This window comes from Fragaria vesca, linkage group LG4, assembly GCF_000184155.1.
Source record: "Fragaria vesca subsp. vesca linkage group LG4, FraVesHawaii_1.0, whole genome shotgun sequence".
Lineage (NCBI taxonomy): Eukaryota > Viridiplantae > Streptophyta > Magnoliopsida > Rosales > Rosaceae > Fragaria > Fragaria vesca.
Genome location: NC_020494.1, coordinates 9,945,697 through 9,960,175, shown reverse-complemented (window position 1 = coordinate 9,960,175; position 14,479 = coordinate 9,945,697). Strand labels below are relative to the sequence as shown.

The window sequence follows — 14,479 nt, the reverse complement described above, 5'->3', positions numbered from 1 at the left end:
ATATACAACCTAGTAATCATCTTAATAATCAATTCTCCGTTTCTTCTGATAAAACTTATGAATGGAACATTGATAATTTATCAGAACAAGAAATCTTAAATAAATTACATCACATGTCTATGGCAGCCAATAGCTATGTCACTAATCATAATTTCAGCCAGCCTGAAATCATTGACATACTCTCCACAGGATTTACAGGAATGCTTCATTCCTGGTGGGAAAAACATCTCACTCTTGATTCTAGATCATCCATTAAACATGTCATCAAACATGATGAAGATGGGACTCCCATCTTTGACGATCGCACAGGAATAGGGATTTCTGATGCTGTTAATACTTTATTTTACACAATTATCCAACATTTCATAGGAACCCCTAGTCATATTACATCCAGAATTCATGATCAACTCAGTAACCTTAAGTGTCCTACCTTAAGTGATTTCAAATGGTACAAATATGTTTTTATTTCTCGAGTTATGCTCAGAGACGATAGTAACCAACCATTTTGGAAAGAAAAATTCATAAATGGTCTTCCAAAATTATTTGCTCATAAAATCAGGCAAGTCCTTAGTAATGAAACAGGTCACATTAACTACGATTTTTTAACTTATGAAAATATAATTACAGTTATCCAAAAAAAGGATTAAAAATGTGTATAAATATGAAACTAAATGCTCAAATGAAATCAAATAAGAAAACAGTTAAATATGAACTAGGAAATTTTTGTGAACAATATGGCTTACCTCCCTTACCTCCTTCAAGGAGAAAAAAGGCAAGCAATAAAGAAAATTTACACTTTATAAAAGTAACTTTGAGCCAAACAACTTTTATTCCAAAAACAAATTTCGCAAAAATTGGTCCAAAAAACCAAATCGTCAACTAAAGAGTAAATCTTTCGATAAAAGTAAAACTAAATGTTTTAAATGCAATAAGACCGGTCACTTTGCAAATAAGTGTCCAGTAAAAAGTATTATTAATCAACTAAAAATCAGTCAAGAAGAAAAAAAAGAAACTTATACAAACTTTAGAATTATGAAATACTGATTCAGAAAATGAAATGAGTGAAGATGACATCACATTGAGGGAATCTTCTTCCTCTGAATTCAATGAACATTCCTCCCCAAATATTACTTTTGGGTGTAAGGATGCATGTAATTGTAAAACAATAAATGTTCTTTCCAAGCAGAAAGAGCAAGAAAAACTATTAATTGATTTAATAGGTAAAATAGATAAGAGTAGTGCTACATCCACCAAAATATTTTACCAAATATGTTTCCCAAATGACATGGCGGAAACCACCTCAACATTTCTGTTTATCAATGATGTTGACGTGGATTGTGACTAATTAAGAAAATAATTTATGGAATTACTATTATTTTGTTTTGAAAAGATGGAATTATTTTATAAAAATAATAAAACAGAAAAGAAAAAAAAAGAACCCTAATTCGCTAGCTAGCCCCCATGAATCAATCCTAGGTTATCTCATGAACTGTAGAGACCTAGCTAACACAATTGATCAAAATTTCTGTGAAGTTTCAAGAGGGATTATAAAATAAATAGATTGTTTGTGTGTGTGTCTATATATATATATATATATATATATATATGTGTGTGTGTGTGTGTGTGTAACATGCACACAAAAATATAGTGAAAGAATCTGTGATAAGCTAGCATTGGGTAAATTGAGATTCACAAAACATGAAGAAAAACACCCAACTTTAGTTGGACTTCCGATTGAATTATGGTGCTCAACTCAGTGATAGGTTTGAAAAATAGCTCCCAACAGTCATCAATTATTCACGAATTAGGGTAGTTTAAAGACAAATGAAATCTACAATCAAGACCAAGTGAAACTGTTAGTTGTTGTTTTGCTAGAAGAGAAGTAAATTTTTTTTGAGAATTTATAAGAGATAACGTCCATTCACTACAAAAATAAAAAATAATATAAAAAATAATTTTGGGAATCAAAATATATACATGTAGGAAATGATATAGCACTGCCACATAATTTGGGATATAGTTTTGGTAGAAACTTTTGTGTTCTCAAGCATTTTCCAATAGATAACTCTGAGCTTAAAGCTGAGTACCTTAAAAAATTTTAAAAATTAATTACCCAAGAAAATGTAGTTAATCCTCCCTCACAAAAAATTAGCCTTACTACAACTTTTGATAAATTTTCTACTAGTACTAGTACAAAGGAAATAACAATCCAAGATTTGCAACATGAAGTAAAAACAATTAAGAGTCAAATACATGATTTACAACAAACACATCTCCAACTTACAAATGACAATAAAGAAATTAAACAAGAATTAAACTTACTAAAAATAAATAATCAATTTTTTAAATTACAAGATTCCCCTGAAAATCATTTTCCAAATCCTATTTCCGCAAATAATGAAGCTGAAATTTCTGAAACCAATACTATTAGTATCATACGCCAAATCCAACTTAAAAAATGGTACACTACTGTTCAACTCAAAATAAAAGATTTTCAAATAACAATAACAGCCCTTATTGATTCCGGTGCAGATCTTAACTGCATCCAAGAAGGCTTAATACCTTCAAAATATTTTGAAAAAACAAAAGAGTCTTTACGTTTAGCCAATGGAACAAAAATGGATATTAAATACGAAATCCCTAAAGCCCATATATGCCAAAACAATGTTTGTTTCAAAACTCCGTTTGTCTTGGTAAAAAATTTAACCAATAAAGTAATTTTAGGACTTCCTTTCATTACTTTAATTTACCCCTTCAACACCGATTATGATGGTATTATTACCTACCCTTTTGATGAACTAGTTAAATTTACTTTTCTTTCTAACCCTGAAATCCATACTCTGAAAGCATTTCAAGAAAATAATATTTCAAAAATCTTTAGTTGCATCCAAGCAAAAAATAAACAAATAGCCTTCCTTCAGGAAGAAATTAATTTCAAAAGAATTGAAGATGAACTCCAAAACTCTTTTTTTCAGCAAAAAATAAAAACTTTTGAAGAAAAAATTATCAAAGAAATATGTTCTGATATTCCTACTGCCTTTTGGCATAGGAAAAAACATATTGTTTCTCTTCCTTACATCAAAGAATTCAATGAGAAAAATATCCCTAGCTACTAAAGCTCGTCCAATCCAAATGAGTCATGAGATTATGGATTTTTGTAAAAACGAAATTAATAATTTACTCAACAAAGACATTATTCGCCCTAGTAAATCCCCTTGGTTTTGCCCAGCTTTCTATATATGTTCAGAAAAATGCTGAACTCGAAAGAGGAACTCCTCGGTTAGTTATTAACTATAAACCTCTTAACACAGTCTTGAAATGGATCAGGTATCCTATTCCCAATAAACAAGATCTCATTAACAGATTAAACAAATTTGTTATCTTTAGTAAATTTGATATGAAGTCAGGATTTTGGCATATCCAAATCAGTGAAGCTGACAAATACAAAACTGCATTTGTCACGCCCTTTGGTCATTATGAATGGAATGTTATGCCATTCGGCTTCAAGAATGCTCCTAGCGAATTCCAAAACATAATGAATGACATATTCAATCTTTATAGTCCTTTCTCCATCATCTACATTGATGATGTTTTGATCTTTTTACAATCAATTGATCAACACTGGAACATTTACACCAATTCTTTTCCATAATAAAGAATAATGGTTTAGTTGTCTCTGCTTTAAAAATCAAATTATTTCAAACCAATATTCGTTTTCTTGGATTTAACATTCACCAACTCCAAATTGGACCCATTAATAGAGCAATACAATTTGCTGATAAATTTCCAGATGTCATTTTAGATAAAAATCAATTACAAAGATTCTTAGGATCTTTAAATTATGTAGCTGATTTTTACAAAAATCTTAGGAAACACTGCAAACCTCTATTTGATAGGCTACAAAAAAACCCTTCCCCCTGGACATCAGTTCATACATCCTTAGTCAAAGAAATTAAGAATCATGTTAAAACTCTACCATGCTTAGGTATCCCTCTTTCTGATTCCTATAAGATAGTAGAAACTGATGCCTCTAAGATAGGTTATAGAGGTATCCTCAAACAACAAGTTTCTCCGAATCATCCAGAACAAATTGTTCCATTTCATTCTGGAATCTGGAACCCAGCTCAATCAAATTATAGTACTATTAAGAAAGAAATTTTATCACGACATATGTAGGGTGTGTGAGTTATTAATAAAAGTTTTTAAAAAAAAAAAAAAAAAAGAAATTTTATCAATTGTATTATGTATAAGTAAATTTCAAGATGACTTATTAAATCAAAATTTTTTGGTCCGAGTTGATTGCAAAAGTGCAATAGATGTTTTAGAAAAAGATATTCAAAACATTGCTAGCAAACAAATCTTTGCCCGTTGGCAAGCAATCTTAAGTATTTTTGATTTTGAAATTGCATTCATTAAAAGAAGTGACAACCATATCCTAGATTTCCTAACTCGTGAATTTCTACAGGGTACCAAAACATGAAGCCCAGCTCATCCAAAGGGAGAAATCCCGAAAAATCAATACCTGAGTCACCCTCCACAGTTTAGAAAAATTCACCTGAGTCACCTCCAACATTGTTCCTTATGCAGGTCATCCCCCCATTCCAATCGACAATAGGTATAGTGCTCTTGGTAGCACCCTCAGCCAAATTAAACTCAATTATCAGTCAGCTTTGGTAAACCAATACGACCCCTACAAAACAGATTCCTCATTCAACCCTCCAGTCAATTATAAAAAATCATCTCCTTACTTTGACAAGGCCGAACATTTCCTGTTTTATATTGAACCATTTATGAGTCATTTAAAAAATCCCATCTCTTTAGTAAAAAGTTATTTTGACCCAAATTCTCATTACCTTCCCGGTAAACCATTAGCATTCTATTTAAATCTCAGTCATTATCTATTAAACCAATCCATGACCCAAAAGACCCATCTAAAATATTATATCATTCCCTTTACATAATCCGTATCATTTCATTATCCCAATGGAGTGATTCCCCCTCTACTCTTCACAAATTAGACACACTCACATTTACTTATCATGATTACATTGAAGCATGGAGTAAAATCTTTCTCTACCAAACCGAAGATTTTAGCCATTCGTAGTTTCTCAATTTTGACCGAAAATTCAATCGCCAATTCCCTATGTGGTTTGGAGATTGGTGGAATAATCATGGATGCCCTTATGACCTTCTCCCCTCAAATCTCCAGAATGCAGTCACTAAATTTGTTTCAGTTATGGCCTTTTCAGAATATGAGAAAAGATTTCCCCCCACTCTTCAATTCATGGCTAAATATAAAATTCCTTGAATTTTCAAATGGCAATATAAACTTGAATCTGAAAATCATATAGTCTTACGACAACTTTTAGTCAAATGGTGGGATAAATTCAATTCTAAAAGAGTTTTATCCCAATTCAGTGAAGAATTTTCAGCTATTCCATCCAGTTCAAAAGCTCCGGTATCTATTCAGCCGACATCCCCGATCCCTCAATTAAAGTCTCAGACTCCTTAGTCATCATCCTCTTCCAAGAAAATAGTCTCCAGCCCATCCTCATCCTCAAAAGGAGATGAATTGAAAGAATTGGCTAAACAATTACTACAACAGGCGGCCAGTTTATCCACAGATGATGAAGAAGAACACTCTCTATCAGAATCGTCTTCATCTCATAGTCATCAAGGTTCTCCCAGTCAACCAACCAGGTGGGCCGATTATAAAGATAGTCAAGATCCATATGCTGAGTTTGTTTAGTTCTAGTCAAGACTGGTCCAAAAGACAAGCCTATTAAAATCCCAGTCAAAATTCCCACCGAAAGTATCAACAGTGAATCTGTGACAGACAAGTTACTATTCATCAAACAGTGAATCTGTCTGTGACAGACAAGATACTATTCATCAATAGTTACTTTTTACTATTCATCAATAGTTACTTTTTACTATTCATCAATAGTTACTTTTTACTATTCATCACTTTGTAATTTCTATTTATAGGCGCCTCCGACTTCATAGTGAGGCATGCATGCTTCATTTTTCCTCCTCTCCTCCCTCTCTCTCTAGTAAAACTTAAGTTAGCATAGACAGTTCATGTAAAGAGAGCTCTTTCTCTTACTCATGCATTGATTTATTCAATAAGTTGTAAACGCTTTTTATTCAACTCTTTATTTTTAAATTATGCTTCCGTGTTGTGGTGTGTGTGTGTGTGTATATATATATATATATATTCCGAATCTAGAGGACCTCCTTAAACTCTTAAAGTAAGGTTGTGTTTAGTTCTAGCATGTATTTTGACAATCAAAGTCACCCAATTCCTACTTACCCACATATGAATCCTACAAAAAATTAGTCAAAATGAAAAACGTTTAACCATTTGATTAGCACAATATTTGTTTTAATTTTATCTGACGGCCGACAATTGTTTACATAAATTTGAATGACCAAATGACTATGGAATTAGTTGAAATTTTATAGATATGTTTCTTGCATATGAATATAGAGGATCAACTGTTGAGATCGTTAAAAGAAGTTATCTATTACTTTAAAATAGTAGAAATCCTCAAATTCTTAAAGTAAAGATGTTCTCTTTAGATCATCCCTATATATATATATATATAATCTTAAAGAATGAACTTAAGAAATAGATCGAGGAGAACATATATAAGATATGGTTTGAGAAGAATGGAGGTCTGCGTTAAATATATTGATGAGATATTTGTATATATTTTTAGATTTTATCAGATTGAGGAAAATAAAAATCAGATTTTCTTAAAATTTTAAAGACAGAATTAAAATGTTAAAGGTAAAAAATAAGACGTAGGGTAAACTGAACATTTAGTACGGTGGAAATAGCCACACCCTCATATTGCATGATCTGAATTACCAAATCAACCCTGCTTCTAGTATACAAGTCTCGAATGGACCCCCAAAAATCCATAAATACAGACGACTCACACTCTCAGACTGAGAGAGCGAAAGCAAAAGAGAAGATGGCATCGCCTACAGCAAGGATCACGTTCCGGGTAGTAATGGTAGCTCTGGCTGTTCTTGTCCTCTTCTACATGGGTCGTCCTCTCTACTGGAAAGTCTCTGCCACCATCCACGAGATCCGTGAAAACAGACAGACCGTCAAGCAAGGTTAGTTTCCTACATTCTTTCATTCATTCTTTCACTATGAATGTTTATGTTTCTGGGTTTATAATTGTGTTGTGGAAATGGGTTCAGGTCTGTCGCAGATTGTGTTGGAAGCCCAGAGAACTGTGGGGTGGTACCACGACGAGTCGGATTCGGGTGTAAGAGATGATCGGGTCGGGAAGAAGGTGGCCACGACCCGAAGGTTGCTGTTTAATCAGCCCTTTACTCCAATCACTGCTTGAGGTTTGATCACGTCAGTTGTGACACTGTGGGGTTGTTCAGAACTTTAGATCTGATGGTTAATTCACTATATATTGTGAGAAATGAAATGCTTGGTTCCTGAAGCTAGTAATTGCTAGAAAGACTTGAACAACTGCAATGCCGATTAATTGTAGTGTTGTTGATATATATCTAGAAATGCAATGACTGTTTTGTTATGGGTGTATGAGTGCAAGTTTTGATTATAGTTGCTAGTTGTTACTTGTTTGAATTGACGCTTTGGATTAGTGATTGGCTTTGAGTTTCAGTAGGCTTTGTCTGAAGTTATGTGCACAAACCGGAAAAGTGGTTAGTGTCATTACTGGTTGGGTCAATTTGTGTTAATGTTTTGGATAGCGTACAGCGATTCCGGTTCTGTCTTAGTAGGATCACCAACCATTGGATTATCTTAGGGGTCATACGTTATTGAAAAGTGAAGAGTAAAGCAATTCCCAGTCTCTCTTATCCATACAGGATCACCGACCATCCGTATAGCTTAGGGATATGCTGAACTGGACAGTGAAGAAAACTCAAACTCATCAGTTGGATTTCTATCTAACAGTTAATAAGCTTGAATGGCATGATCACTGATGAGTGGGAGATCAGCCATCTTGGAAGTCAATAGCATAATGTAACCTTCAATAAGGTTTGTGAAACTATTTGATTTCCTAGTTTGTTTAGGTGTGTAATGTCGTACATTCCAGTTCTAGTGAGGCAATGTGATTCGAGTTGTACCAATGTTCATGACAGAAGTTGTGGTCGTTAGAGTTGTATATATGAAAATTGAAATGCTTGTTTCCTGGAACTGTTACTTGTTAGAAAGACTTGAACAACTGTGATGCTGGATAATGTAGTAGGTGTAATGTTATGTATAGAAATGCAATGCGTGTAGTGTTATGGCTGTTTGAGTGTAAGTTTTGATTATAGTTGTTACTTGTTTGAATTGACACATTGGATTAGTGATTGCCTTTGATTTTCAGTACGCTTTGTCTGAAATTATGTGCATTTATCTGAAAAGTGGTTAGTGTCATTACTGGTTTGATCAACTTTGTTTTGGATGAGAGTAGATGGTAGCCAAAAGCAATTCCCATTCTCCCTTACGGGCCAGGATCACCAACGATTGGATTATCTTAGGCCTCATAATTCATTGAAGAGTGAAGGATACTTATGAGTTGGATTTTATCCAACATTTAATTAGTAGGAATTGCCTGATCACTGGTGAGTAGGAGATCAGCCATCTTAAGAGTCAATAGCATAATGTAACTTTCTATTAGGATTGTAGAAGTATTTGATTTCCTAGTTTGTTTAGGGGTGTAATGTACATTTTAGTTTGAGGGAGGCAATGTGATTAGAGTTGTACCGATGTTCATGACATAAATCGTGGTTGTGAAGCTCGTTTGGTGCTAGTGTCACTGGAATTATGTTCTACAATATATCCTTAAAATCTAGAAGTTCAACATTGTTTATGTTGCTATGTGTCGTGGTTGATAGCCAAATGATTGCATTTTGAGGTGAGAAGCTTCTGAAAATCACTATCTTAGTGATGCAGCATCATAATGCTAAGCTAGGCCTTCAAGAAGTCCTTGGCTAATAGCCATATTATTGCATTTTTGAGGTGAAAAGCTCCTAAAAATTGCTATGTTAGTGATGCAGCAACTATAATGCGAATCTAAGCATTCAAAAATCCTTGGTATGGCTTAAACCAGCAATACTGACTCTTTGAGCAAGTGCTTTCTAGACTATAGCTTGTAACAAGCCTCACTGCCACAGATAAGTCCGTGGATTATATTCCTTCGTGTGGATGCATTTTGTGAACCCCCTGTACAAATGAAGTTATGCAATGTTTGGAGTCAGGTTTTGCAAGATCGTCTGTACTTAACTTGTTCTGAATGAACAGAGGAAGCATGTGATCAGAACTTACTCTTACCTATTCCTGAGTGAGTATAGGAAACAAATACACGACCTTAAAATTTCTTCACATGATGGTTTTACATGTGGTTATTTTTCTTGACAGCTGAACATTACTAGCATGATTTAGAGCTAGCTCGAAATCTCTTAAACCTAATGTCTTCTGGCCTCACATAGGTCCTTCTACCTGTGCATTCAAGCATTGAAGAAGGCAGATACTTGGTACTTGGGTTAAGTTAGCCAACTTGTTTAGTGTGAATTGCCAAGGGAATTCAGCAAACATGTACACATGTTTCACCGAACTGATCATCTTGGCCGGAATAGAACCATGGATCATTGTCATCGCCATCGCTTGACCATTACTGGTCACCGTTATGAATTGACAAGCATTGCACAGAAAACCCTCGGAGAAACCTTCCCCTGAGATCAATCTGTTTGTTTTATCATCCTCCCATAAGACTCAAGCTCATATATAAACGAAGTAATGGTTTTATCTGTGAGTTCATCTTTCAGCAATGGTTTTATTGATAATGATTTTAGAGACTAATTAAGATGGGATAAGGATCCTCTCCTTGTCTGGCATATATCCTTGTGTATCCTTGACTTCTAATCCTGTCCATTAATTACATATCCAAAGGCCACAATTGCACCACCCCAGCATTTTTCTATTAAAAACTCAAAAGTTGGTTTTCCAATACAAACAGCAACGTTTTCTCGTTCCATCCGTCGTTAACAACAGATCGACTAAAAAAAAAAAAAAAAAAAGGAAAACGAAAAGATCGAGTCCAAGAAAAAGAAAAAGAATGGAAGACGAAGAGATCGAGTCAGATTCTCCTCGACACCTCATTTCCTATTCCTATCGTGCTTCAATTCTCTATTAACGACTCTGTCTAGAGATTTCACTTTGCAGGCATTCAGATTAGTATAAGTTCGGTTGTTTTGCTGTCGAAAACGACGTACTTGAAGATCAGACAGTCCGTTTGCAGCTTTGGTAAGAATACGTATTCGTATTCCATTTATTGAATCATATGATGTTGCAGCTCTATGGGTTAAGATGAATATGTAGGTCCAGGATATGATTCTCTTGACGAGCATGGTTATGATTCCATGAAACTGTCAAATCCCTCACCACAGCTTCCTTTCTAACATTGAATCTCATCTTCCCTGCATACTCATTGAAAAATATATAAGCAGCTTCTTCAGAGTCAAATTTCATACTGAATTTCAGTTTGCAACTTATGTCAGCCAAGCTAGCTTCTCCACCAATATTTGTTATCTGTAGTATAGAACACAAATGGATAAACAGAGAGTAATATACATCGAATTCATAGAAAAAAAATAAAGAACATTTCAAAGTTAGAAAGTAAAATTAGAAAGAGATGCAAGCCACGCAAAATACTATACAATGATCGATCTATATCATCGTTCACAGTAGAAACAATGAAAATACCAAAGAGAGGATCTGGAAAACCCAAAGAGAAGGGAGCAAAATAAAAAAACGAAAAATGTGTTAAATTTCAATAATGCAGTTAAACATAAAACTTAAGATTCTATAACAGATTTTAGATCAAATGTACAAGTGACAGAAATACTAACTTGGTTGGTTCATGTTTGTTTCCATCTCAGTCTTCTCCTAGATTCACTTCTTGATATTCTCTATTTGCTTGATGGGACAAAATGAATGAGAATGTAACAGTGCTCTAGCAGGGACCTAAGATTGCTTTATATAGACAGCAGATTGCAACTGTCATTTACAGTTACTTGGCAGTTCCTTCCATCAAGGAACTGTCTAACTGTTTCTTGTCCTAATCCAATCTTGTATTAATGATATTACTTTGAATTTTGAATTCAAAACAGATGTTTATCTTACATTAACTGAATCGATTAATTCAAATGTGTAAAACATTACATTAGAAATTCAATATCAAGTTTAAAAGTTTAAAAGTTTACTTGCTGATATACAAAGTATATAAGCCTAGTTCCATATTCAGTAGGATTAATAAGCTAATATAACAAAATGAAGAATAAGACTGAGTTCTGAACAAGAGCAGAAAGCTTACATCTCTTGACACCATAGCTGACATGATTGATGGTGGTCTATGAAAGGATCCTTGTCCTAGATTCGAAACTTCAACATAGTCGATGAAAGAGATAATGAAGCAATGAATCGGTAAGAGAGAGCATTGAATCAGTATGAGATAGCAGAACGGAGGAGATGATAGGAATAGGAAACGAGGCGTCGAGGAGATTCTGGATCTTTTCGTTTTCCTTTTTTCTTTTTTTTTTCTGAGTCGATCTGTTGTTAACGACTGATGGAACGAGAAAACGTTGCTGTTTGTATTCGAAAACCAACTTTTGAGTTTTTAATAGAAAAATGCTGAGGTGGTGCAATTGTGGCCTTTGGATATGTAATTAATGGACAGGATTAGAAGTCAAGGATATAGGTTTGACAAGGAGAGGATCCTTATCCATTAAGATGGCCTTGAGTAATTGGCCTTGAGTGTCTTTAAGACTTGTTGGATTAGGTTTGTTATGGGATTTGCTCATGAGTTTAAGCCTGTTAATGATTATAATTTTAAAATACGTGTAGATTGTAAAATTAAGAGTGCAAATCTTATTTCTTAAAAGTGAAATGAGTAATATACATTTTGTTACTTCTTCTTCTCTTCTTCTTCTTCTTCTTCTTCTTCTTTCCCGGACAATGTAAACATACGGTTGGATCTTGTCAGTTCATCATTTCAGTTCCAATTCAAAGATCATCTTACAAAAAAATAATTTATTTTTGCTCAGTCGTTCTGCAGTGGATCCACATTGTTAATTAGCCAAGATGGAAAACAGAGAAAGCCCCCAAAGTGGGAGTAATCTACTCGATAGTCTTTAATTATATGTTTTGACTGTTTGAGCTCAGAGATTAGTATACAAATCACTTTCCAGAAACATGATTTGTTAACATTTCTGCACACAGAGTTTGAAACTATCAATATTGTTGCTTGTTGATGAAGGCGACCACTCAAGTTGCATTCCCATTCATTCATATGCACATGTACACATGATTCTACTAGTTTCGTTTACAAATTTGAAACGCAAGTGTATCAATTCAAATATCAAAACGAATTGATGATGATGATGGAGATGCATTGACTTGTAAGTTTTGTTTATTCGATGTAAGATCTTCTACATTGGGAACTGGTAGATCTCACTACAACATCACATAATGGACTATACTCTATTCTATTATCACAAACCATACTGTATGGACCATATTCTCAATATGTAATTGAAATGAAAGAGAGATAGATGAATAACTTTCGAATGGAAAACTAGGTATAGTATCATATTAGACAAAAGTATATATGTCATATTAAAGATACACTAATTAATTCACATTTTCAGTCACAAATAATAATACGGTTGAATTTAGTTTCCTCCAATACCTCATTGTTTAAGTCTTATTGTAGAACAAAAGTATAACACTTATTAACCATTTCAATTATGGAATCCCATCAATTATTGAACCTTTGGTTTAGTAACAATTCAAAACCAAACATAGATGATCCACAATATCATCAAAAACATGTGATTTTGTGCATTGAACATTTTCCATGCTAACACCCTTCTTGTTAATAGCTTGTAGCTTTATCATGAGCATTTTCGGGAGTGAAATCAAAACTTCTGGTGTATACCATTACTATTCGGCTTACTTGCACTAGACACTTCAGTAGTGGAGACAAAACCAAAGGTATATATAATGAAGCTCAAATGTTCAATGTCTCAATTGGATTGTTCCCCTCGGACCTAATTTTACATCCGTCCTTATATCTGTGACACAATATATCATTTTACTCAAATATCACTACACGGCTACTAATGTTCAAGATTTGAAATCAGGTGTTTTGTTTTAACATTTTTTTGATACTAGATTGAACGGAACACGAACTTTTCAGGATTCAAATCCGGTAAGCACAACCCATATATGATCGATGATGTTATAAAGTTCTTGTTTACATGTTAGGTAACAGAGAATAAACAAGATGTATTCATGCCAATGATCTAATCAGTGGTCAATCTCTGGTATGAAATCGATCATCATTGCTGCCAGCATAGTATGATGGAGCATGATATTAGTTTAATTGAATTGGTTCTTTTTTATAGAACAAAAGAGTTAATGGCCCTTGGTCAAGTAGAACTGGATTGGGTTGAGGTCATTTGTATAATGTAAAAGGGTATTAGCCATTGATTACAAAGCAGTCCCCTCGATTGAGTTCAAGCTTATTGGAATTCAGCATGCTCCATATACACTAACACACAAGTAGCTACTTAGTGTCGACATTTCTTTATAATCAAAAAAAGGGAGAAGAACTCGAAGGTACCTTTGATGTAAGATTTGTATAAACACATTTGTTCAATTTAGACTATGGAGCAGTACCCTTGATGTCCTAACTTTGCTATTAGAGTATTAGAGTAGTATTTCTCGACTAATCATGAATTCGTCCCTAAAGGAGCAACACAATACTAGAATGGAAATATTACTGAAATGTTGATCAATGCGTTATAAGAATTTCATAGTTTGAGCGAGGGGTTTTGGCCTCCTCTTTGAGCGAGGAGTTAGGATTTTGGTAGGTTGGTGTCGGGGTCGTGTTGTTGGTGAGCCATGGTTATGGTGTCGTGTCCAGAGACTATTTTAATGTCAGTTAGTTCTTGTTGTTAATGTAATTAGGAGATTACATGTGCATATTTGTTGGCAGTTTTGACATGTAGAGTTTGAAATGGTTGTTTCTTCTTGAAGTTGACTATGAGGATGTATCGAGACTTCTAGATTAGGTTATGGTTTAACCTTTTTCGGTTCTTGTCCACTGAAACCGCTTGATATAATGTTGGACTTTATAATATAGTAATTTTTCCTAAAAAAAAGAAGAAGAAATTAGCCGCGATAGGATTGGTTATAGTTTCTCTTAAATTTAACAAGCTAGGGCTTATGTTTATAATTGTTTCGAGTAGCTAGAACAATGACTAACAAGGACCCATGCTCAAAAATAGAAGATCTCTTATTATAGAATCTCATGTGTAGCTAAATTAATGTCGGCATATTCTCATTCAAATGAAAAATATGTTGATACATGCATGCAATAGTATCCGCTATAAAGTTTGTTTCTTTATATATAATGCGCACACAATAATGCGCGGGTGT

General features: G+C 34.0%; 1 protein-coding gene across 1 annotated transcript; it reads left to right on the top strand.

The window, feature by feature from the left end:
- The first annotated feature begins 6,934 nt into the window (after window positions 1-6,934).
- Window positions 6,935-7,559, top strand: LOC101313502. Its single transcript, XM_004296727.1, has 2 exons — window positions 6,935-7,128; window positions 7,216-7,559. The coding sequence occupies exons 1-2, from the start codon at window positions 6,981-6,983 to the stop codon at window positions 7,365-7,367; spliced, it is 300 nt and encodes a 99-aa protein (XP_004296775.1). The 5' UTR covers window positions 6,935-6,980; the 3' UTR covers window positions 7,368-7,559.
- Window positions 7,560-14,479: the final 6,920 nt, after the last annotated feature.

Coding starts and splice junctions, on each gene's coding strand:
- LOC101313502 (XM_004296727.1), top strand. CDS start 6,981: ATGGCATCGCCTACAGCAAGGATCACGTTCCGGGTAGTAATGGTAGCT. Junction 7,129..7,215: donor CAGACAGACCGTCAAGCAAG/GTTAGTTTCCTA, acceptor AAATGGGTTCAG/GTCTGTCGCAGATTGTGTTG.